This window comes from Perognathus longimembris, chromosome 28, assembly GCF_023159225.1.
Source record: "Perognathus longimembris pacificus isolate PPM17 chromosome 28, ASM2315922v1, whole genome shotgun sequence".
NCBI lineage: Eukaryota > Metazoa > Chordata > Mammalia > Rodentia > Heteromyidae > Perognathus > Perognathus longimembris.
In genome coordinates, this window is record NC_063188.1 from 54,934,810 (window position 1) to 54,962,393 (window position 27,584).

At 34.8% G+C, this 27,584-nt stretch overlaps 1 protein-coding gene across 1 annotated transcript; it reads left to right on the forward strand.

The window, feature by feature from the left end:
- Window positions 1-119: 119 nt before the first annotated feature.
- LOC125343049 (charged multivesicular body protein 1b-2-like) lies at window positions 120-27,584 on the forward strand. Its single transcript, XM_048335359.1, has 8 exons — window positions 120-168; window positions 11,989-12,086; window positions 15,679-15,826; window positions 16,224-16,291; window positions 16,387-16,494; window positions 24,106-24,149; window positions 26,976-27,045; window positions 27,540-27,584. The coding sequence occupies exons 1-8, from the start codon at window positions 120-122 to the stop codon at window positions 27,582-27,584; spliced, it is 630 nt and encodes a 209-aa protein (XP_048191316.1).

The following is a 27,584-nucleotide window of genomic DNA, read 5'->3' on the forward strand; positions in this document are numbered from 1 at the left end:
GTAGCAAAGTGAGCGGAACGGCAGGAGGTTTACCAAGGTTTAGGGAGAAGGTGGAGGCTTTAATTGTAATGCGATAACATATAGCTTGTAGCGGACTGTGCTTGGCTGGCATTATCTGGATGGCGATGATTCGCAGCCATCCGGACTCGCATCAACTGCGAGTAACGGGTTTTTTTCCATTTAATATGAAAACATTATTGTAGTTCCCAAAGCTATAAAATTCACTAGCGCCGCTGGTCATATTTACGATTACACCTTCCAATCAAACTATGTGATGCCCTGACCAATAAAAAGATAAAATTGTATTTTGCAACCAAGATGCCATCACCTGGAGCTCCGAATTGGCATTACAGAAAATGCACTAACTTTCAACTCCCAAAATATGGATAGTAATTTGGTAGCTCTTTAAAACTCCTTAGTTTTGTTTCTTTGGGCCTCCTCCTCCTCCTTCCTCCTCCTCCTTCCTCCTCCTCCTTCCTCCTCCTCCTCCTCCTTCCTCCTCCTCCTCCTTCCTCCTCCTCCTCCTCCTTCCTCCTCCTTCCTCCTCCTCCTCCTCCTCCTCCTCCTCCTCCTTCTCCTCCTCCCCCTCCCCCTCCCCCTCCCCTCCCCTCCCCCTCCCCCCTCCCCTCCCCCTCCCCCTCCTCCCCCTCCTCCCCCTCCTCCCCCTCCTCCTCCCCCTCCCCCTCCCTTACCTCCCACCAAGTTCAACAAGCTTTTTAAAGATAAAATGAAGGGAGGTACACCTGGCTGAAATAGTAGGGTGACTGCATACCATACATAGGCCTTGAGTTCAGACCCCAATACTACCAAAATAGAAAAAAAGGAAGAGCCAAAATGAAATGGAATTGCCTACCAAATTGTACTTTTGTAAACGTTAAGTAGCAGGAAATAAGTTGCAAATTATCCTCTTTTCCCAAAACTTTTGGAAGTATTTGACATATAACTTTAAAGTTTTCTTTCCTACTATAATAATGCAAATAATTTTGATCCACATAAACCAGGGAGCACTGTTTGCTTTCAAATAACAAGATTCAAATAACAGATTACTAATTTTTATAGAAAATTATGCCTCACTATAGTTAAACTTTTAGCCTAGAAAACATGAACTATTCCAGAGTCCATCATATGAACTGAGTTTAACTGAATTGATACTGTCTGTCTGCTGTTATTCCTTGTATTGTTTATCTCTGTTAAATGAGGACCTTTTTTACAGCATAGAAGAAAATAACACAGATAAGCTTCAGTAGTTTTATATTTATTAAAAAAAATGAAAATGTCATTGTTGTGCTATATTAAAGGCTGATAATGTTATTCAGTTACTGTGATTATTTTGACATGCCCAAACAATTAAACATACTAAATTTACTATTATGTATTATATTTCACTTAAATGAATTTGAATGGCCAGCTAGTTTTCATATAGGTATTTTATAAGTATTTGACAGCTATATTTACACAGAGTGTTTCAAGACTAACGCTGTTTAATTGTACAAGTAAAACTAGTAGACAAAGAAGTAAAGGATATTTCTCATTCTTTGTTGCTGCTGCTCTTTTTATCTTCTCCTCTGTTATTGTCTCTCTCTCAGTTAACTTTTTTGGTGCCTGGTATTAGGGATTGAACTCAGGGCCTAGGTAATGTCCCTTAGCTTTTTCATTCATGGCTGGTACTCTACCATTTTTGCCACAGCTCCACTCTGGCTATTTGGTGAATACTTTGGACATGAGTCTCATGGCTTTCCTTCCTGAGATGGCATTGAACCACAATCTTCAGATCTCAACCTCTTGAGTAGCTAGGATTACAGGTGTGAGCCACCAACACCAAACTTCAGTTATGTCTTAACTTTTGTGATTATTATATTAACATATGATTTATTTATATGATGGTTCCTGTCTTTCTAATCTTCTATCCACTCTTCCCCAAACCTAGAAATCAGAGAGTAACATTTGCCACCACTTTTTACTGCTTATTCCTTTCCTTATCTATTTTAACATTAATTCTCCCTACTACCATTGAATTGATTATGTTTACTTGTCTAGCTTAATAGACTGTGAATTTCTAGGGAACAGATCATTTTTATCTTCAAATCCCACAGAATGAGGGAATGAATCTGTAATAATAGATAATTATTTTACATTCTTAAATTCTTAAAACATATACAATACTAGCCAAGTGCTGGTGGCTCATACCTGTATTTCCAGCTACGCTGGAGGCTGAGATCAAGAGGGTTGGGTATACATACATATGTGTGTGTGTGTGTGTTTGTACACATATATGTACACACATATAAATATAGCATAATAAAATCCATCAAAGTAAGTTGAGCTAGACTCAAGTTCCATATTGTTCTTGTATTTAGCAGCTTCTCAGTTATCCATCTCTAGGCTTCAGCTTTTATATCAGTAAGACAAGAGGACTAACAAATGTTTTTAAGGATGCTTTCAGTTCTCATTAGCTAAGCTGTGATTCACTGATCTTAAACTAGAACTCCCTGAAATACACAAGGAGTGATCAATGTTCTGGGAACTTAGAGAAAAGTTGACTATTGGTACTACTGTCTTATTCTAGAACAGATTCTAGGGTAACTAACTTATTTTTATCAGTCATGGGGCTTAAACTCAGGGTCAGGGTACTACCCGTGATCTCTTTTACTGAAGACTAGTGCTCTACCACTTTGAGCCACAGCTTCAATTCTGGCTTTTTTTGTGATTAATTAGAGATAAAATTTTCATAGACTTTCCTTCCTGAGCTAACTTTGAACCATAATCCTCAGATCTCAGCCTCCAGAGTAGCTAGGATTATAGGCATCAGCCACTGTGCCCAGCTTAGGGTAAATTTTTATTTCTTTCCTCTTGCTTCCATTTTTCTTAACATCTAAAATATATCCATAATTATGCTGTATTAAGATACAGCTTTTTTTTATCATTTTCTTTTATTTTTTGTGCTGGGCCTGGACACTGTTGCTGAGCTTGTTTTTGTTGTTTGTTTGTTGTTGTTTTTTCCCCTCAATGCCAGCACTATATGACTTAAGCCCATCTTAATGATGGACTTCTTTGGGGAGGTTATTTGAAGATTAAAGTGTCATTGTCTTTCCTGTCCAGGTGGGCTTCAAACTGTTATCCTCAGATCTCAGCCTCCTGAGTAGCTAGGATTATTGGTCTGAGCCATCAGTGCCTAGCCATAGAGTTTTTCTTTAACTACAGATAGACACACAATTTTTAAATTTTGAAATATATATATATTTTTTTTTATTTTTATTTTTATTTTTGCCAGTCCTGGGCCTTGGACTCAGGGCCTGAGCACTGTATCTGGCTTCTTTTTGCTCAAGGCTAGTACTCTGCCACTTGAGCCACAGCGCCACTTCTGGCTGTTTTCTACAGATGTGGTGCTGGGGAATCGAACCCAGGGCTTCATGCTCACAAGGCAAGCACTCTTGCAACTAGGCCATATTCCCAGCCCTGAAATATATTTTGATAGCTTCAGTAAGTTGTATAAGGTTTCATTTTGACATGTCCATATATGCATAAAATGTACTTTGATCAGATGTGTACTATTGGCTCATCTTGTAAGCTTCACTATCCGGGAGGACAGTAATTTGAAGCCAGCCCAGGCAGAAAGCTGCAAGACTCCATCTCCAAAAATAACCAGCGAAAAGCCAGGCTGTAGGCATGCCTAGTAAGCAACCAAACCAAGCATGCACCAGGCCCTGAGGACTTTTTGGTTTCGGTGTTTTGATTTTTGTTTCTCTGACTTTGTTTTTTAGTAGTATGTGCAAAAAAAATTGATTGTTTGATTACATTCATTACATTGATTACATGCATTACATTGATTGATTACATTTACATTTTCTATCACTGTCTTTTTTTTTTCTTTTTTTGATGCAGGTCCTGGGGCTTGAATTTAGGTCCTAGGTGCTGTCCCTGAGCATTTTTTGCTCAAAGCTAGCACTCTACCACTTGAGCCACAGTACCACTTTTGGCTTTCTTTTTTTTTTGGTTAATTAGAGATATTAGTCTCAAAGACTTTCTTCCCCAGCTGGCTTCAAATGGTGATCCTCAAATACATCCTCCTGTGTAGGTAGGATTACAGGTGTGAGCCAACAGTACCCAGCCTATCACTGTATATTATTCTGCTTCCTTGCTCCCAAACCAAATCTGCAAGCTCAAATTTTACATTTCCATACATGTACATAAAGTCTTTAGACCACATTCGCCCTTCTTCAATAGTACCCACACCTCAGACAGGACCTGTTTTACATTCTTATCATTCACTATTTTAGTGCATGCTCATTGCTCATATAGATTTTGTAGTGGTATTTCACATATGCTCTCACAATAATTTAATCAACTTGACCTCCTTTATATGCACTACCCATATTAGTCAAATGCTTTCAGTGAGTTTTAATTTGCTATCATCATTCAAAGATGCATTGGACTTCAGTATTGTTCATCCTGTAACATTTTCTTCCTCTCCCCTCAAATCCTCTGAAACAGTCCCACAATTACAAGCACATGATATGCACACATATATATTCTTGTATTTGTTTACATATATGATTACCTTTTTAACGTTTAGCAACCATACATAAGAGAAAATGTATGCTCTTTGTCCTGAACCTGCCTTGCTTTGCTTAAACTTGATCTTCACTTCTATTCCTTTTTTTGTGGTTTTGTGATTTTTTTTCCGGAGCCGGGGACTGAACCCGGGGCCTTGAGCTCGCCAGGTGGGCACTCTTCCACTGAGCCAGATCCCCAGTCCCCTATTCCTTTTTTAAAAGTGACATAATTTCATTCTTTTTTAATAACAATAACATTGGGTATATATACCACGATTTCTTGATCTATTCATCATTTTTATGACATCTGAGTTACTTTTCTGGCTTGGCTTTGGTGGATACCATGCAATGAATATTGGTGCACATTACCTGTATTGTATACTGACTTACATTCCTTTGGATATATGCCCAAGAGTTATATTGCTGGATTTTTATAGATAACTATTGAAGTTATTTTTAGGATAGTATTTATCTCACAATTGTTTCTGTCTTTGACATCTACTCCTTTCTAAATCTTATAATTTTAAGGTCCTATTTAAAGCATGGAGCTGTGATTTATTCAGTGTGTGTGTGTGTGTGTGTGTGTGTGTGTGTGTGTGTGTCCGTGTCCTCCAAACTGGGCCCTAAATTCAGGGCTTGGCGCTGTCCCTTGGCCTTTTTACTCGACTGTCTACTAGTTGAGTGAGCTTTTTGCAGGTTAATTACAGAAAAGGGTCTAGTGGATTTTGCTGCCTAGGCAGGCATCCATCCATGATATTCATAGCTCAGCTTCGTGAATATATAGGATAACAAGTGTGAGCCACCAGTACCCAGCTCTATTTTTTTAAATCCATTTTGACATTGGGGGATGTTTCTTTGGTTGTATGATGTCTCTGACTCTTCTTTCTCTGTGATTTACTTCACTTTTCCCCATTACTACTTGGAAATTATATACTACTACTTTAGCCCTAACCTGTTATTTTAACATACTTATTAAGTTAATGTCAAAACCATTGAGAATTACTTTCCTTCCAAATAACATAAATGTTTTTTAAAAAAAAGTATATTGATTCATTTCCCCAATTCTGTGTCTTAAAATTGTCCTCATATATTTGTTAGTTCTGCCTTTAAAAAAATTCCAGTGTAGACTTTGTGATTCTCTTGTATAACCAGTATTTCTTTGGATATACCTGTATTTAGTAGTCTCTATGCTTAGTAAACCTTTATATCTGACCTAATTATTATGTCAGATCTAATTTTGTTTTTGAGAAATACAATTGGTGCAAGCGCTGTTGGCTCACACCTGTAAATACTAGCTACTTAGGAGGCTGTGATTTGAGGATTGTGGTTTGAAGCCAGCCTGAGCAGGAAAAATCCTTGAGATTCTCACCTCCAATTAACCACCAATAAGCCATAAGTGGAGCTGTGAGCTGTAGCTCAAGTAGTAGAGCAGAGCATTAGCTTTGAGAAAAGAAAGAAAAAAGTTCAGGGACAGTGCTCAGGCACTGAGTTGAAGCCCCAGGAACAAAATACAGTTGTTGTTTTTTTATTCACAGACTCTCTATTTGAAAATTTGCTTACATGGTAAAATTTGCAACCCCAAAATCAGTATATATATTCATGGTCATTCTAGGACCTAATCAGAATACTAAAAGTTTTAACTCACTAGATGGACATGCACATTCCTACCTGAGGATGAAAAAAAGAAATGAATCTCCTTAAAGAAATGTATTTTTCTACTACTTAGTGCCACATTTTTCATATTTGTGTGCCTTTGGTTGGTGATTTCATATTTAAAATGGCATTCCACTATATTGCCTGAAGCTCTGGCTAGTGTTCCTTAGTATAATATGGCTATGACATAAGATATGGAAAAAATAACGTGTTAAATAAGCTTCTTTATGGGCATGAATTATAGTGCTATTGGCTGTGATTTCAATGTTAATGAAATGATAATAAATATTAAATGAAATGTGTTACCGGAAATAGATATAAAATTACATTATTGATCAGCTGATAACAATGTGGACTCATGATATCTCTAGAAGCAATGCTTCAGTAATTGCTAATTTGGTGTTTGTGGCAACTACTTTCTTTGAGTTACATGTATTGATTGTATATATTTTGAAACTTAAATTGTTTTGTTTGAAAATTTTGCTCAGTCTGACTAAATCTTTAGAGGTTACAGTTTGGCTCTTTTAAAGTTATTTTAGTTTTTGACATGTGGAGGTTTACTATGGCATGTCTAGGTGTAGATTTATTTTGATTTGTACTATTTGAAGTTTTTGTGCTATTTTCATGGATTTCATTGTTCTCATTACTTGTGGAGGACACAATTTCTCCTTGGTTGCCAACTTTTCATACACTTTTTAATTTTTTTCCTTTTTTTTTGCCAGTCTTGGGGCTTAGATTCAGAGCCTGAGCACTGTCCCTGGCTTCTTTTTGCCCAAGGCTAGCACTGTACCTCCTGAGCCTCAGGGCCACTTCCGGCTCTATTTATGTGGTGCTGAGGAATCTAACCCAGGGCATAATGCATGCAAGGCAAGTACTCTACCATTAAGCCATATTCCCAGCCCCTTTATTATGTATTTGCAGGAAACTAAACAGTATACCTTTACATTCTATTTCCTTTACTCTTATTACTTATTTATTTTATTTCATTTTGGGGAGCAGGTTGAACTTGGCCTACAGCTCCTGTTTAGCATTTTCTTCTGTCATTGTACCACCTACAAATTCATTCTGACTTTATGCTGGCTTATTGGAGATAAGAGTCTCAGATTTGTCTGCTGAGGCTGCCTATGAGTCTAGATCCTTAGATCTCAGCCTCTAGAATAGCTAGGATTGCAGGTATGAACTAACAATACTGGACATTCCCATCTTTTCTATTTCTTGGTAGAATTGGGGTTTGAACTCAGGGCCTCATGCTTGCTAGTCTTGCTTACTATCCCTTGAGCCACACCTGGATCCCTGCTTATTGATGGTTATTTTGGATATAGAGTCGCATGGACTTTTCTGAGCCACTAGCTTCAAACCATGATCCTCCTAGCTCCTGGATTTATTCCCATCCTAAGTCAGGCCTATATTGCAGTTTCCTAATTTTCTCCTCAGGTTGGGATCTTGAAACTCCTAGGCTGAGGATGTCTCTAACTTGGGATTGTATTAAATTACTGTTTAAAGCACTAAACATTCACACAGTGATAACAAAGGAGGATATTCTTGAGAGAGGATCACAAAGGCTCAGTAGCTATTTTTTTTTTTGGGGGGGGGGGCCAGTCCTGGGGCTTGGACTCAGGGCCTGAGCACTGTCCCTGGCTTCTTCTTGCTCAAGGCTAGCACTCTGCCACTTGAGCCACAGCGCCACTTCTGGCCATTTTCTGTATATGTGGTGCTGGGGAATCGAACCTAGGGCCTCATGTATACGAGGCAAGCACTCTTGCCACTAGGCCATATCCCCAGCCCCTCAGTAGCTATTTTTATGATCATACAGAATGATGCTTACTGAATTGAAATCCAAGAAATGGAAACAAGAAGTTTTTATTGCACTATTTGTGGCTCTTTTTCTTTCTTTCCGTTTCTCTTTGGTTTACTTTCTTCTTGTCACTGATTTTGATTTCTGTACCCTTTGTTTTCTATATGTTTATCTGATTTGGGGAAGGAAAGAGGAATCATAGAAACAGTGGGCCGAAGGATGAACCAATTCCACAGTGATACTCACTAGACACTATGTTGGAAATGAACTATACAACTTTGGGGGAAGGAGAGACAAAAGAAAATGTTGCTCAAAAGAAAATGTATTCATTACCTGATTTATGTAACTGTAACCCCTCTGTACATCACCTTTACAATATTTTTTAAAGAAATAATAAAAAGTCAGCATTTTAAGTTACTTTCCTAGATTATTCCACCCTTGAATTCTAAATCGATGTAAAGATGTATCTGGTTATGAATTCTCCAGGCGCTGTTGCTATACTTCTCCTAACCAAAGCCCACAAAGACAATCTTATGTCCTCATCCGTTGTCTACTGTTAGGACTCAATTCTTTTTACATAAACTTATGCAAACAATATGGCTTTAAAGGAATGGGTATAGTTTTACTTTGAATGCACCCAGGCCCAGGAACACTGTAACAAAGCAGATTTCAGGGGCTTCAAATGTTTCATTACTATTAATGGTTAATTTTCCTCTGTGGTTCTGTCCTTTGGGATTTCCCTAGTATTTTAATTTTTCATTTTATTTTTATTTAGCATTCATCCATATTGAAACAAGATTGCTTCATTATGATAATTCTAAGAGGTGCACAATATACTCTGAGAAAGTTTACCTTCTCTATTATATTTCCATGTCTCCCATCCCTTTCCCCTTTTTACTTGGAGCAAGTTCACTCTCTTTTTTACATTTCTATAACTCCTCTTCCTTTTTTTAGTGTTTGGTGAGTTTTATGTGCTGTCTCCTTACATATATATGATATTTATTCCTTACCTTTCCCTTTCCTACATATCACTGGTTCCATTGACAACTCACTTGTATATATTTGTATTCCATTACAATAATTTTATTATTGTTGTTGTCATCATTACTTTAGGACTAGAATTCACAGTAGGGAAATGAGATACTTGACTTTGGGGGCTTGGTTTACCTCCCTCAATGTAATAAACTCCAGTTTCATTCATTTTCCTGCAAATGGCATAATTTTGTTTTTCTTTATGGATCAGTAGTACTCCACAGTACATATATACACTATTTTCTTAATCACTTCATTGGATATTGGACATTAGCTGATTGCACATTGTGGCTATTATGAACAGGCTGAAATAAACATGAATATGTAGGTATCACTCTTGTATATTGTTTTATACCTCTCAGATACACCAAAGAATGATATCAGTTGACCTATTTTAAGTTTTTGAGGAACTTCCATTCTAAATTTTCCCAAGGTGGTTTCACTAGTTTATATTCTCACCCACAATTCTTCCCTTCCCCTCATCTTCACCAGCATTTGTTGTTTTCTTTTTTATAGATACTATGTTTGGGGTGAGATGGACTCTGCATTTTTAATTTGTATTTCCTTTATGCTAAGCTGACTTTCATCATTTATTCAGTCTTCTGATGAATTTTTCTAAAAGTTTAGAGACTCCTTTAGTCTAAGAGTAAAAACATGACATTGTGTGGACTTGTGTAATAGAGCTCCTGTTACAGTGTAGAGCCCGTTTTGGGCCAACATTTTATAATTTACTAACTTTATCCATCTTAACTACTAAATAACTTAAGGCTTGATTATAATAGCTGTTAATTATTCCTCAGCATTTACAATTTACACTAAATTTCATCTAAAACAATTAGCTTCATAATTTAGCAATTCAGCTTTAACTGTAGTGACTTTTAATACAAAGGAAAGATTACTTAAGGTTATTTAAGAAATGTAAAAACCTTCTTATACTCTGTAGCAGTGATTATAATTTTCAATAGTTTAATTTTCCTTTTCCTACCCTAGGTGACATTTGGGAATATCTGGAAAGGTTTTTAATTGCTACAACTAAGAGAGTGGTACTACTGACACCTAATGGTTTGTAAAAGGCAGTGATGCTGCTGAATATGTTCTAGAATTATGTGACCCAAACAGTACTTAGAATAACAACTATAAAAGGAGATATGGCCTGGTGCCAGTGGCTCACGCCTGTAATCCTAGCTACTCAGGAGGCTGAGATCTGAGGATCACAGTTCAAAGCCAGCCTGGGCAGAAAAGTCCGTGAGACTCTTATCTCCAATTAACTACCAGAAAACTGGAAGTAGTTCTGTGGCTCAAAGTTGTAAGAGCACTAGCCTTGTGCTGAAGAGCTCACGGACAGCACCCAGGCCCAGAGTTCAAGCCCCATGACCAACAAAAAAAAAAGGAGATATGATTTTCCCTTAGCAGAAATTGTCAAATCTTATAAATTTTCATGGTCCTTTAGATTGAAATTATCCAGAAATTTATTCACATGGTTTTTTAAACAATTATAGTAGTACTTCAAATTTATATACTGAATACTAAAGATAGCATGTTTATCTTTCTCATTATGTTAAAGGTGTTAAATTAGAAGCATGAAATCATTGAGATATGAATAAGATAGTCTACATAGCATTGGTAAATAGATCACTCACTTTTCCTGAACTCTTTGAACTGCATTTATGTAACCTTTCAAAAAAAACTGCACCCTCCATTATTGTAGATTTTCCAAAGAAATACAAAGTTTATTGAAGTAAATTTAATCTGATCCTAAGTATCAGAATATGCAAAGAAACTTTCTAAGTACCAACTAAAAAGTAGTTAGACTTAAATAACTCTTATTTTAGTTTCTCTCTCTCTATATATATACATGACAATCATTCTTATAGCATGAAAATTAAAAGAAAAGATTCACCATATTGCTTATTGAGGTTTATTGAAGAAAATATCTTTCCTTTCATTTTCAATAACTTTTTTCTCTTTCACAGTATAATTTGAATCATAAAATAGAGATTTGAAGAAAAGTTGCACAAAAGTAGTCATTGTATACCTTTTACTAAGCTTCTAGTAATGCTGCCATATGTAACTGTAGTATAAATAGCAGCAAGAGAAAAATCAATGACTGCAATATTGTTAGCTAAATTTCTGATATTACTTAGATTTCATGAGTTTTCCTAATAATAAGTATACTTTCTGCATTCTAGGATAAAATCCAAGATAGCATGTTACATTTTGTCACCCTATCTCTGTTCTCTAATTGGTGACAGTTATTATTATTATTTAACCTTTCCTAGCATTCCATGAATTTGGTACCTGAATACACAAATGTCTCTTGCTTCCGGATACTGTGATGCAGATTGAGGTTATATTTGTAGCACACCATGGAAGTGATGGCTGTATAAACCTTTCTCAGGTCATCATTTCAGATAGTAAATGATACTAAAAGGTTTACTGTTAGCCAGGCACTGGTGGGTCACACCTTTAATCCTAGCTACTCAGGAGGCTGAGATATAAAGATTGATGCTCAGAGCCAGCCTGGAGAAGAAAGTCTGTGAGACTCTTATCTCCAAGTAACCACCAGAAAAAGCCACAAATGGAGCTATGACTCAAGTGATAGAGCACTAGCCTTGGGCACAAAAGCTCAGAGGCAATGCCCAGGTCCTTATTTTAAACCCCAGGACTTGCACAAAAATAGATTTTTAATGCTGTTAATCATGGTTAAGATATCTGCCAGATTTCTTCACCATAGAAAAGTGTTTTCCCTTTATAATTACCAAATACTGTATCTTAGTTTAATTTTTATTGAAAGCAAGGTTTTATTGAAAGAGGTTTAGATTTTTCTAGTTCCTCAAAAACATTTTTATTGTTGATGTAAATTAAACTTGTCAGATAATTGTTGTAATACTAGTATAATATTTGCAGTTATATTGGGAATATGACTCTGTGAATAGCCTTAACCTATATTTTCAGAACATTTGTTTAACTTGAAGTTTGCTGTAAAAGAGCTTACTAGGAATGCCAAGAAATGTGATAAAGAAGAAAAAGTTGAAAAGGCCAAGATTAAGAAGGTAGGCCACTTTTAATATTCTCACTTTTTTTTATGTTGGAAGTACAGCTAATTATGTTGATAGGTGGTTAACTGTATATACAGTTTGTTTTACATTGAAAAATCAACCTCTGTCACATTTTATACAAAATGTCTATTTAGTTTCCCCACATAATTAATAATGGCTTTTTTTCTTTTTTTAAAAGTTTGTTGGTGGTTATATTTCCAGCTTTCAAGTGCCTCTTATACGATAACACAGAAGCACTATCTATGAAATAGCAAATGAGCCTTTTTCAGACACTAAATCTAGAAACATCCTTCCCTTCACAGCCTCTAGAACATGAGAAATAAATTTGTATTATTTATGTCATCTACTTTATAATATTTTCTTTTAGAAGCCCAAGGAGACTTAGTCACCTGCTTACTATACATATTATCAGCTTTCTTAAGGTAACTGAAGCATCAAAAGTGAGTCAGGGGCTGGGGATATGGCCTAGTGGCAAGAGTGCTTTCCTCATATACATGAAGCCCTGCGTTCAATTCCCCAGCACCACATATATAGAAAACGGCCAGAAGGGGCACTATGGCTCAAGTGGCAGAGTGCTAGCCTTGAGCAAAAAGAAGCCAGGGACAGTGCTCAGGCCCTGAGTCCAAGGCCGAGGACTGGCCAAAAAAAAAAAAAAAAAGTGAGACAGATTTCTATTGACCCTTCTCTTGTAGGACCTGCTACCACAACATAACATCCCCAACTAAACTATATCTTTATACTTATGTTTACTTTTGGTCTTTCATTTCAAATATTCACCTGTCCTCCCTTTTGCCATCCTGATACCCAAGCTCTTCACCTCACTTTTTAAAATCCTTCAGTAGTTGTGCAAATGGGTTGCCATTCAACAAATCTGCTTATAAGAACAATACATCTTGGTCAGTGTCATCACTTTCATCATTCTCCCCAATCCTGTCTAACCCAAACCCTCCCATTAATATTCTTAGTTTTATGAGATATGCACTGAATATTATGACTTGCTTCCTCTCTTCAGTTCTCTTTATTTATGCCCTGGGCCTTTGTTTCATGAACCATCTCCTTTTTGTTATCTTGAGTTCTCTACCTTCCTATCTTCACTGGCTCCTTGCCTTCAGCCAAAATTATGCTTTTAAGTTTATTCAACCTTAAAATACATCTAAGTTTCATTAACTGTCTCCTTCCTGAAATGCCTAAGAGTACTCACATTGGGTTTTAAATTTTCTCTCCTCTCATTAGCTTGTTAAACTGGCTGTTCTCGCTTATTTGGGACTGTGTTCAGTAGTCACAGGGACTTCGCAAGTCACTCTGCCAAATATTTTGTCAAGTTTGGAATATTTGATCTGGTACATTTGATCTCATTGATTTTGACCCCTGAAATAATTTTGATATGCTTCTGTTACATTACATGCTTTGGGCTCCACTACTCAAATCTCCTTGACCTTTTGATATACAAAGTAGAAGCCTTTTTCCTGGTTTTGTCATCTAATATTAAACTAAATTATTTTACAAGTGGTCAATAGGCAGGTTTGGGTTGGAAATAATAGATTTGAGAATACCCGTTGTATTAGCCAGGAAGAGGGTTTGGAGAGAGGGCCACACACTTAGTGAGAGGGCCACCAGATGCTAAAGTTCTCATAGTTTTCTTCCCAGGATGGCCTCTAATCACTATCCTCCCAGTGTCAGCAAACAAAGTGGCTAGAGTAGCAGGTGTGAGCCACTGACTTCTGGCTGCTTTTTAAGAAATCTAGATTCTGCATATGAGAGAAAACATGTAATATTTATCTTTTTGAGTCTGTCTTGTTTTGTCTAACATGAATTCCAATTCTATCTGTTTTCTTGCACATGATAGTTTTATTCATCTTTATTCTTTAATACTGCTATATTATGTATATATGCTACTATTTCCTTATCTAATTATCCATTAATGGGACCTGGATTGATTCCATAACTTGGCTTTTGTAAATAGTGTTGCAGCAACCATGGCCCTGCATGTATTATTATTGCATGTTGACTGATTTCTTTCAGTTTGTTTCCAGATATAACATGATCATATGGAAGTTCCACTTTTAGCTTTTTTTTTTTTTTTGCCAGTCCTGGGGCTTGAACTCAGGGCCTGAGCAATGTCCCTGGCTTCTTTTTGCTCAAAGGTAGCACTCTGCCACTTGAGCCACAGCGCCACTTCTGGCTTTTTCTATATATGTGGTGCTGAGGAATCAAACCCAGGGCTTTATGTATATGAGGCAAGCACTCTGCCACTGGGCCATATTTCCAGCCCTTAGCTTTTTTATGAAGAACCTCTGTACTTTTTTCCATAGAATCCGGACTAATTTACATTTCATTTATCAGTGTATAAGGATGTCTTTATTTGTGCACCCTTGCCAGCATTTTTAACCTCACTTTAATCAAAGAAATTTGAGATGCTACGTTTTACTTCCCAGGTTTTCATAGAATATGCTTTTATTTATCCTATGATGCTGAGTTTATGTGGCAAAAACAAATATTATACAGAAAAGTGAAAATTGTTACCAACATTTTAGAGAGAACTGTGAAAACTGTGACTTGAGCTAGAGACATGCTCATTGGAAGAGCACCTGACTAGCTGGCACGAAGCCCTGGGTTCAAAATCCAGTTTAACCAATAACAAGATATACCTGTATCCAGTCATTCTGAATCTAGGAATTTATTTAATGAAAATACATGGAAAGTGAATAAAGTTTCAGGTCTTGCATAGTTGTCAGAATGCTGTGATCTTATTAAACAATTGAAAACAAATATCCAGGCATCAGGAATATCATCCTTGTGCTCTGATTTTAGCCATTTCTGTACCACCTCCATTTGCTGTAGTGAAGGAATGTCTGAACCATTTATTTAATAATTTTTCTCTAATTTTACTTATTTTCCCTTAGACTTTGTCCCTAACCTAACCTATTATACCAGGAAAAGTAAAAATTTGTTCTAGGTGTATACATATACATTTATATGTATATATGACATATATATATATATAATGTGGTACGTGTTTGAAGAAAATGTCCATGTAATATCTGAAATCATTTTCTGTTCCATCAGTAGTCCTACATGTGAGAATCCTGAGTAATTAATTGTATAACCATTAGAAATGATGACTTAGTTACATATCTTTTACTTAAAAGGGTGTTTCCTTTTCATACATGAGAAAACAGCTTCTAAAACATGAAAACAGCTTCTAAGAGAGTGTTCTCTATGTTCTTTGATAATAAGTACATTTATATTGTAATAAGTATATATTGAAACTACATACTAAAATATTACTAGTGGAAATGTCTCATTAATGTGAGCATGTACAATTTTTAACTTTAATTTTTCTATATATGCTAATTTAAAAAATATTAATGAACATGTGTTTTCTTCTCAAAAGATAAAAAATTTAAAGAACTGTGTGATGCTTCTAATAGTTTAAGATATATTTTTTCCGTAAGAGATAAATTAGTAGATCTTACAGATGATAGGTTACTTTGAGGTAATTTTTAAGTTCTTTGTCTTCACCAGTATTGTCGTTTGCTCTTTGTCTTCAACAATATGTATTTTGCTTTTGCTCTGATTAAAACAGGCTATTCAGAAAGGCAATACAGAAGTTGCCAGAATTCATGCTGAAAATGCAATCAGTCAAAAAAATCAAGCAATCATCTATTTGAGAATGAGTGCTAGGATTGATGCTGTCACAGGCAGAGTTCAGACTGCAGTAACAATGGACAAAGAAAGACTTAATACCTATAAATAATAGGAACTCTTTCTTGGTTTAAGTTTAATTATAGTATAATAGTAAGAGTAGTCAGAAATCTGTATCTATTGCCAGGTGTTACAGTTTCCTGGTATAGGCTTTCATGGACTAGAATAATACAGTTATAATGTGCTTAGTGAGAAAAATTATGGTGGTAGTGCATTTTCAAAATAAGGTATGATTTTTTTCTAATGAAGTAGAAGATCAAAGGTATATGACAGACAATGCCTAGATGAGAATGAATGATGTATTTTTACTCCTAAGGAAAAGGTAAGGTACTTTTTATAAATTGATCTATAACTGACATGCTTAAAGGAATACAAAATGCCAACACTGTTTATATCATGTATGCTAAATCTGTTTTATACTCCAAATAGCAAAATCCACAGCAGGTGTAGTTAACTCTATGGATGCTTCTCTGAGGACTATGAACCTTGAAAAGGTAAAAAGAAAAAAAATGACTTTTATTATTATTATTTGATAGCCTGATAACGCCTTTTCATTGTAAGATTTCATATGAATGTATTTTTTAAACAGATTTCTGCCTTAATGTACAAATTTGAACACCATTTTGAAACCCTGGATGTTCAAACACAACAAATGGAAGACACAATGAGTAGCTCTACAACTCTAACAACACTACAAGTAAGAATTTCCCTATGGAAAGTAGCTTTCCAAAAGTCACCTGACTTCAAAATACAAGGGCTTTGTGAATCTAAGCCATCTTTTCATTTCTATATATACATAGAGTACTGCAAAATACAAGTAGGGAATTAACTGCTTTTCCCCTAGGTTTTCAGTGCAAGATCTGAGGACTACATTATCTAGCTTACTTTGGAGTTCTGGAAATTACTGTTGGGTCACATGTCTAAAATACACAGCAAAGTTACACCTAGCTGCCACTGATACTATTATATTTATTATAACTACATAAAATTTTAAAGTGTAACTATTAATTGGGTAACAGTTTTTAATGTGTGTGTATATATTGTATAATGATCAAATCAGATTAAATATATCTGTCTTAGACATTTATAATTTCTGGTAAAAACTTTCAAAATTCCTTCTGGCTTTTTTAAATGTCTAGTACATTATTGTTAATATGCTTACTAGCACACCAGAATATGTTGCTCTCATCTAAGAGTAAGTTAATACCCAGTAATCAACCTTTCTCTAGTCCTTGACCCTCCTTTCTGGCCTCTCAACTTCTATGAGATCAACTTTTATATATTCCATATTTGAGTTAGATCATATAATATTTGTCTTTCTTGTGCCTGGCTAATTTCACTTAACAAAAAAATCTCCAGTTTTACCTATATAGTCACAAATGATATTATTTAATTATTTTTTATGGATAGTGTCTCATTTTGAGTTCATATCACATTTCCTTTGCCCATCGTCAGTTGAGAGATCTCTAAAATTGTTTCCATTTCTTAATTATTGTGATGAGTGCTAGAAGGAAGGTGGAAGATGCAGATCTTTCTCTGATATACTCCTTTCATTTACTCCTATGTGGGATTTCTGAATCATGGTAATTCTTTTAAAGTGCTCTGGGGCCCTTACGTATTGTTTTCCCTAATGGCTGTACTAATTTATAATCCCTTCCGTATTGTGGAAGTGCTCTCTTTTCTGTACATCTTCCTTTTGCAGGTACATTAATTGATCCTTACTTGTGGCTTTATGATTAGTTGAATTTTGGAAGCACAAGTAAATGGGAATGATGACTTGAGTAAGTGTGTTAGGATTACTAACCCTTGCTCTGCCACTAATTAACTTTGAGACTTGAATTACAATGTTCATGCCTCTGGGCCTCAGTGTGTATAATTGTAAAATGTAGATGTTGGGTTTGATGATGTTTAAAAATATCTTCTAGATTTTAAAAATTCTGAGATTCATTTGTGGAAAAGCTCAATTTCAAGTATGGGGCCATTTGCTGGAGACATTCATACATGCAAACGTTTCATCAAAAAAAGTAAAACTTCAGACACAAATGAATGTACTTAATTTGAATGTACTTAATTTCCCAAATACTTGTATCCTGCTAATATCTAACTAGGCTTTAAGTGGGATATCCAGTTTGTAACAACATCTTAGTAATATTTATTCTGTTCTCATTGTAGCAACCAGATGATCCTGATAAAAATAAGTTTAGTTGTGTCATACTTCTGATCAGAACCTTCCAGTGGCTCCATGTTACCCCCAGAATAAAAGTCAGATTCTTTCTGAGTAATAAAATCTTGCTTTGTTGACCTAATTTTCTATTACTTCTTATTTTATTCTGACACTTTACTTCCTTATTGTTTGTCAATCAAACCAAGCATATTTCTTATTTTATAGCCCTTCCACCATTTGCAAGTTCTCCAAGTGTTTTCTCTCTAGACATCCATATGACTCCCTTCTTCCTTCCTGTCCATTCTTCTTCAAGTCATCTTCATGGTGATATCTTTCCACTCTACTTAAATCTACATAAATATGTTCCTTCATGCCCTACTCCCCACCAACCTTCCCTTCTATATTTTTCTCTACAGTACATATCATTTTCATTTTTAAGATTAGCTTATATCAGGTATACCAAGTAGGGAGATTTCATTGTTACATCTCTTCACATGTTGTATTCCAATCAATTGGACTCCCTCTATCATGGTCTCTGTACCTTGTCCTCTAAGAAATAGCTTCACCAACAGGTTTTCTTATTACATTTTCATCGTTTCAAATTGTGTACTTTGACAATATTTGATTTTCTTTTTTCTCCCCCAGGCACATCCCCTCCCACTTGTACACAGACTTTATTCCATTTTCCTCCTATCAGTATTGATCTTGGTCTTCTGTTGAGTTTCTCTGTGCTGCTCTCATATGTACCTTTTATGGTTACATTATTATTCATTTTTGTTTTACAATTCTTCCCTCTCCTTCTTTTATATAGTTTCTGAGTTTGATTCATGTTCTATATCTAACCCTATAAAGTAATTATGCATATGGATATTTATAGTTATGTGCATGCCTCTGTGTATGTATGTCTTTTAGGTATAGCTTTCACATTTAAGTGAAAACATACAGTACTTTCTTTGTTTTTTTCTTTTTGAGTTTGGTTTGTCTCACTCAGTAGGAAGTCCTCCAGTTGTACCCATTTTCCTGAAAATGACATTTCATTTTTCTTTATAGCTGTGTAATATTCCATTGTGTGTATGTGTGTGTATTATATATTCTCCATCCATCTGTTGCTGAGCACAGTAAACAGTGTTATTAATAAACATGGATATACACATGTCTTTCTAGTGTATTGATTTGCTCTTTCTTGGGTATATACCCAATGAGTGGTATGGCAAGGACATGGGAAAATCTAGTTTTAGTCTTTTAAGGAACTTCCATAAATAATTTCCACAGATACTGGACTAGTGTACATTCCCACCAAGAGTGTATGAGGGATTCTTTTTCTCACATCCTGTCTAACGTGTTTTTTCCTGATGGCTACCACTCTAACTGGAGTAAAACAGTGTCTCTGTAGATTTGATTTTGCATTTCCTTTATGGCTAAGGATGTTGAACACCTTTTCATGTATCTTATTACATATCACTTTCTAATATAACATGTACTTCTCTAAAATTTTTATTTGCTCCCTTTCCATGTATACACTAGAATGTCAGCCTAATACAGATTTATTTTCCTTTTTTATAAATAAAGCAAATTATAAAAACAACTAAAAATGCTGCCACTACTTTTAGAGATGATTGTTCCAAACTTTGTATGGTATTCCTATTTATCATATATTGTTTTCTTTTCCAAAATTCATTTTTCTTTAAAAAAATTAATGTGTAATAAATTGCACACTTTTGAAGGCCAGTGCTATGAATTTTGGCAAATACCACAGTTATTTGACTACTTCAACAGAAACAATTCATAGAAGGTCCTTTATATCACTGAAATAATTCCATTTTTCTTGAAGATCTAACTTTCTCCATTTTTGTTAATGTGTATTGTACTTGTTAATGGGAAATTTGTGTGATATGTTCTCTGAGGAGCACACATTAAATCCACTTTTTCCTTACTCAATTTACCCACCTCCCCATTCCTAGCTTCTAGTCTGGGGATTGCTAAGTCATATTTATAGTTTTTTTTAAGAAGTTCCGTACTGTTCTCCATTATAATTACTATATTACATGCTAACCAACAATGTATACCAGTTCCTCTTTTTCATAGTCTCACTAGAACTTGGATTTCTCCATTTTTTTCATAATAGCTATTTTAGTACAATGAAGTGATACCTCATTTTGATTTTGATTTGCATTCCTGTAATGATTAGCAATGTTGAATATATTTAAAATAAATTGTTGGCCATTTGTTCTCTTTTTTAGAAATGCAAGTTTATTGCCCATTTGCTAATTGGATTGTTTTCTTTCACTTTTGAGTTTTTGAAATTCCTTGTGTATTCTTGAAGTTAAGTCCTCATCAGACAAATAACTAGCAGATATTTTTCCTATACTGTTAATTATCTCTTTACTATTGTATGTTTCATTTGCTGTGCAGAATCATTTGTGATTGGTGTTATTCTATGTGCCTATTTTGCTTTTCTTTCCTGTGCTTTGGGATATACCCCAAAAATCATGGCCCATATCAATGCTATGAAGTATTTCCTCCATGTATTCTTCTAGTACTTTCATATTTTTAGGTCTTTGCCCCATTTTGAATTGATATTTGTACAGGGTGGTATAAAAGTGAAATTTCAGATCTTTACATGTTGACAGCCGTTTTTCCTGGAACCATTCATTGAAGAGGCTGCCATTTCTTTATTTCTTTTTTCTTTTTTTTTCTTTCTTTTTTTTTTTTTTTTTTTTTTTGGCCAGTCCTGGGCCTTGGACTCAGGGCCTGAGCACTGTCCCTGGCTTCTCCCCCGTCAAGGCTAGCACTCTGCCACCTGAGCCACAGCGCCCCTTCTGGCTGTTTTCCATATATGTGGTGCTGGGGAATCGAACTGAGAGCTTCATGTGTAGGAGGCAAGCACTCTTGCCACTAGCCCATATTCCCAGCCCCTGCCATTTCTTTATTGTATTTATTTTGGTGCTTTTGTCAAAAATCAGTTAAATATTGATGTGTGGCATTATTTCTGATATATCAGTATGTTCTATTAGTCTGTATGTCTTGATTTTAGGCCTATAGTATTATGCTGCCTGTGTTACTTGTGCTCTATATTATGTCTTGAAACAGGGTATTGTGAAATATCCAGCTTTGTTTTTTTTTTTCAGTATGTTTTCAGCTACTTGTGTTCATATGTGCTTCCATATGATTATCTGGGTTTTTCTCTAGATCTTTTTTTTTTTTTTTTTTTTTTTTTGGCCAGTCCTGGGGCTTGGACTCAGGGCCTGAGCACTGTTCCTAGCTTCTTTTTGCTCAAGGCTAGCACTCTGCCACTTGAGCCACAGGGCCACTTCTGGCCATTTTCTGTATATGTGGTGCTGGGGAATTGAACCCAGAGCCTCATGTATAGGAGACAAGCACTCTTGCCACTAGGCCATATCCCCAGCCCTTTCTCTAGATCTTTGAAGAATGTCTTTGGTATATTGATGGAGATTGATAAATAATGCAATCTCTATGTCAGATCCTTTCCATACTTTCAATTTAAATCTATTTTTAAATTAAAGTTCATTTATGTTCATTGGAATTAAACCACACAGCAATATTAAAATTATGGTGCTTCTCTCCCCTTTCTACCTGCTACTGGCATGAATATTTGTTTATCAATGTCTCCAAATATGTAAAACATTTATTTGTCATAGAACAAGTGTTCATTACTTTCTGAATATTGTTGAATAAATTTAAATATATGACAATGCATGGTTTATAATATAGGACTTCCACTTTCAAATGTATGCACTAAAACATCCATTTTTGTCTTTTTCTGAATAATTATTTTCACAGTGATGTACAGAGGGGTTGCAGTTTCATACGTAAGGCAGTGGGTACATTTCTTGTACAATTTGTTACCTCCTCCCTCATTTCCCCCCTCCCCTTTCCCCTTTCCCTCTCTACCCATGAGTTGTTCAGTTGGTTTATACCACATGGTTTTGTAACTGTTGCTTTTGGAGTCATTTGTCTTTTTATCCTTTGTCTCTAGATTTTGATATTCCCTTTCCCTTCCCAAGTTCTAATACCAGTATATACAGTATCCAGGATACTCAGATGAGATACAGTAATAGTACGGGGACAACCACAGGAAGAGGATACAAGAGGATCATCAACAAAAAAAGCTACGGTTTCACATGGCATGTTGAAAGTAATTACAACAGTGTTTGTGTATACAAAGATACACATAAACATGCCTATTGCATTTTCTCTATATAGGAAGAAGTTAAGAAAAAATTTAAATGTACAGAAATGAAATGGTTTTAAATTTAATGTATTTCTCTATTGAACTATCCTATAAGAATTAAGTTAAATGAACTAGATGATTAAATACAAATAAAATCAATTATAGTACTAAGGAAAACAAGATACAGAAAAATATGTTATATAATCAAAATCAATTTTCAAAATACAAATAATTCCAGTCTAGATATAAAGTAAAATGACAAAAATGTTAATCCATGTAGGTATGTACTCTATTATTTTCTGAATTTGTATTGAATATTGTAAATGTTTGTGAAGTGAATTACACAAGAGAAACTAAGGCTCCAACAATAAAGTTGATGGCGTGCTCAAAATCATATGGCTTGTTACTTGTAGAGCTGTGATCTCATTTAGAACTTCCTTTGCAAATACAAAATACTTTTGACAGCTAAATTCTCCGGAGTACTCCCTATACCTTAGTACATATCTAAGTATAGGGCCAAGTGTAATCTCATGCATATGATTGTAATCTCAGTATTCTGGAGATAGAGGCCAAAGGCTCTTGAGCTTTATGACAGTTAGATATCAGCTACCAGGCCAGCTTGGGCTCTATAGGGACATCATGATATCTTCTCTCAAAAAAAAATTACAACAGTAGTTCAATCATTAGTAACTATAGACACCAGAACTTGAGGACATTTAAATAGTATAATATAAATATCATTATATAATATATAAATACAATTGCACATCCTCTTATTTATAATTTAAAACATCTGAATTTTAGTACATAATGCAATATAAATCTTATATGAATACTTACTATACTGCATTGTTTAAAGAATAATGACAAGAGACACAGTATCTCCAATATAGATACTGTATTCTTCCAAATACTGGAAAGTGTTTCTAAATATCTAATTTGCACCAATCTAAATTATGGCTATTCTAATCCAAAATTTAAGTCATCATATTTTTGCTTATTTAAACCTAAGAAAAATAATAATAGGATACAACTGTAACTGGTTTGCATGAGGAACCAGTAAGACAGGGGAATGGGAAAGCAAAGACTGACGAGGGATGATCAAAGTACATTGTGCTTTTATCTATGCTTGCGTATATATATAGCAATATATCCAAAATTTTTGAAGTCCATGCATACATGCATATATACATGAAAACAGCATAATGAAACCCAACCAAATAACTATTAAGAACTGGGAAGGGGTTCTTATTCATAAGCAACAGAAGGGGTAAATTTGTTCAAAGTACAATATGCATGTATGAAATAAAAACAGCAAAACTTTAAAATTTATATCAATAAAATTTTGAAAACACAGTGGGTTGTGATGGAGTTTTACAGATTGAGGCGTTCCCTTAGAAAGACTCCTCAGAGGTACAAATCGTATAGGAATCTTACTCCTAGTATTTTTCAAGTTACTTCAAAATATTGGGCTTTAGAGTTTATGTTATTAGAAAAAGCCATGTTCTAAAATAGATCAGCGCACCCTCTGGTGGTAATGAAAGTGTTTTAATGGTTTATTTTTAAAGTCTAAAGTTTTAAAGTTGAGGATTTCATTCGCACAAAATAAGTTGTACAGAGTGAGAGGATTTTATCATGGTATTTTCATACATGAATATATTAATTTGATTATATTAATCTTTTCTATTGCTATTTTTATACCTCTTGCTCTCCTTCCTTTTCTCTTGCCCTTTTACGTCCTAGTAGTCTCTCTTTTACTAGTAGAACCTTGATTGTTTAGTTTCGTTTTATTTCCTCCTAGCTTCCACAAATGAGGGGAAATACGTGATATGTGTCCTTGTGGGACTAGCTTATTTCACTACATGTGATAATTTCCAATTCCTTTTTAACGCCCAAGCTTACCCTTTAAAGTTCAAACTATTGAAGTATAAATTCTAATATTCCTTTTCTAGAACCAAGTGGACATGCTACTTCAAGAAATGGCAGATGAAGCTTGGTAAGATATTATTCAGTGGCTCTTGGATAATTTTGATGCAATATCTAGTTTCTAAAATTCTTTAGGTGTATGGCCAGTGGTGTGATTCAGTGGTAGATTGTTTGCTTAGCATGTGTGACATCTTGTGTGAGGTTTCTAGCACTCCAAAATTGTGATACAGATAAAAAATTTTTACTCTTTATTAACATTGATTAAAATTTGTTTTTTTTTTGACACTAAAATGTTATGATTGGAAGGGTCTTAATTGACATCTAGTTTTTGGCATACTCATAAAAGCATGGCATTGTTCATATCATGCTAATATTTTCTTTACAGTCTCCTAAGATGGATTCATTTAATATAAGGTAATAAATGAAAGAAGGTAACCAAGAAAAACAGTAGTTTACAAACTTGCCTTGATACCTACTTGTGAAGAGTAGATTTGTATTTTTCATGAACGGTCTTTCCAAAAACTTCATTGAATCAAAAATCTAATTTGACTCCTGCAAACTGAGCGATATGTACAAAATATACGAATAATTCAAAAGAAAGATGCATTACATGTATTCTTTTGCTTTTTTAAGACAGCAAATCAACACCCTTTATAGTACTGATGTTGGAAACAGTATGTATAATATATACTTGTTATTGTTTAGTCTTTCATGTTTGAAGGGAATAACTTGATCATACCTGTGTTACAGATGTCATGTTACAGCATAACATAATAAAACATTCATTTTTTAACCAGGTGCAGATGGCTCACACCTGCAATCCTAGCTACTAAGGAGGCTGAAATATAAGGATTGCTGTTCAAAGCCAGCCCAGACAAGAAAATTCATGAGACTCTTATCTCTAGCGTTGATCAAAAAAAAATCCAGGGACAGCACCCAGGCCCTGAGTTCAAGCCCTAGGAATAGCACTAAAATAAAATAAAATTTTCTAAATTAACAAAGCTGAGTGTTTAAGATTTATTCTTAAAGAGTAGATTAATAGGTTGAACTAGGGTTACGTAGACTGTTTTTCTTTTCTCTGGAAAGAGAAAGTTTAATGTCACCTATGTAATAGAGTGGTATAATTGCTAATTAGAATGAAAAATTGGGTTTATCACTTCTTTAGATCACTAATTTGTCATTGTAAAATTAATATCCAAGTTAAATTAAAATAAGCTACTCAGTATTTGATAATAAGGCTTGAAGTGAGGTTGTCCACTGTTTTGCCTTGTTAGTACTCTACTTCAGCTCATATGCTAACATAAGCAGGTGATTTTTATTGACTATTAGGAAAGAAATAAAAGCATTGTGTGTTAGAAGACTTATTTCTGTTTGTCTTAGGTATTAAATGAATTTTTTGCTAAAAGGCTAAATGATAGCTGGGTGCCAGTGGTTCATGCCTACAATCCTAACCCTTCTGAGATCTCAAGATCATGGTTCAAAGCCAGACCCAGCCTGGGTAGGAAAGTCTGTGGGACTCAATTGACCACCAGATGCTGGAACTAGAAGCGTGGCTCAAGTGATAGAGTGCTAACTTTGAGCAAAATAAAGCTCAGATACAGCACCAGGCTCTGAGCTCAAGCCCTAGGACTAGCACAAAAGGAAAGACTAAATGAGATAATAGAGCTTAGAAATACATTACAGCCTTACTTTCCCTCAGTCATAAATCAATATCAGCAGGTAAACTTTTTGATAAAGTTTAAAGCAGTATTTCTCAACCTGTTCAATATTGCCATTTTGACGTGACCATTTGGTTCCTGTGCATTGTAGGATGTTTAACAGCATTCTGGCCACTATTCACTAGTTAACAGTAAGAAACCTTTCCCTCAGTTGTGAAGCCAGGAATGTCTCTAGATTTGAGAAATGAATTAAGTCAGTAATGGGTAGCGGTGACAAGAGCAATAAAAACAGAACTACTGATACAGAAGAACTAATACCCATATTTAATGATGTGAAATATCCAGTTGCTGTTGGAGTTTGTAATTCTCACAACAATGTTTTAGTATCCTTCCCTTTCCAAGTAATAATCTGTCGATAGCATCTTATAATGAATAGTAAAATTGCTGTATTTTCCCTATATTGTTTTTAGACTGTAGTTGACATGCACTGTTTTTGATACAAGTGATAAGAATAGTTAATACCCTAAAGAAATAGTACAGTGGAGATTAAAATAGTGAAGCAAACCAGCCTTGGTTTAAATCCTCTCTCACACACAAGGTGATCTTTGACAACATACTTAATTTTTCTGAACGTAAGTTTCATAATTGGACTCAAGGAATTATTTTTATTAAGGGCAGTCTAAAGCTAAACATTGAAATTGGATTGAAAGGCTACATTCACCTAGCCTGATTTATCTCTTTTCAGCATATTAATTTCTCTTTGCAGTGAAGTAGACATCCTAATCTTGACCTAATATAGTACATCAGATGACCATTACTTTGGTCTTTTGTTCAAAAGACAAAATAATTTCTCAGTCTTTTATTAGCTTTTCTCTTGTGATTGCATCATCCACGTGGATGAATTTTAGGGCTCAAGAAAAATACTTTTAAATTAATAACCTCACTTATCCTAAAGTATGTATTTAGAAGATGTCTTAAGTTTTATTTACAGATGTATGACTCTATTCTATGTTCACTTAAATTTAAGTAGTGGGGAACGATGCAAGGGATGACTCTTATCAAGATACATCATATTCATAAACTGGCAAGTTGAAACGCCTTCATACAACTATTTAAAGATAATAAAAATACAGTTAATATATTAAGATAAAATCTTAGCTGTAGTATTTAAATTTGAAATGTTTATTATAAAATACAATGATAATCATTTATGCTAATCTTTTCCAATTTATTTTTAGCCTTGATCTCGAGGACCTTTCAATGGGCCAAACAGAGTCTGTTGGCACCAGTATTGTTTCTATGGAACAGGTAGTGGTTACACTATTTTGATTTATATTCTCTTGATGGCTATTTAAATAAATAATTTCAGGGCTATGTCTTTTATGTGATGTATGCATGTACTTATATTAGTAAACATTTACATTTTTATATTATAAAAACTTTTTCATTTTTATAAAAGTAGTTTTATGGAAGAATGATTGAAGTAGAATATCTACTTGTACTTAGTTTCCAAACTAAAATCATATTTTCTACCATATTATGTCATAAATTAGCAAAATGTGGTTATCCTATAGCTTTGTACAGAGGCATTTTCTGTGCACATTTCATCTGCAAATTGATTTTGTGGGGACATCACTTTTCCTCTACTAAGTTTTTCATTTCTTTAAAATGTTTTTAAAAATTAAACTCTCCATGCTGTTTCTGTGTGAGTTTCTGATGGAATTATTTTAAAAGGTGTTTAAAATACTAGTGATTTATATTTGTCACAACCTTAATGACCTGTAAAATTTGCTTCCTTCCAGGATGAACTGTCACAGAGGCTTGGTCGTCTTCGTGACCAAGTGTAA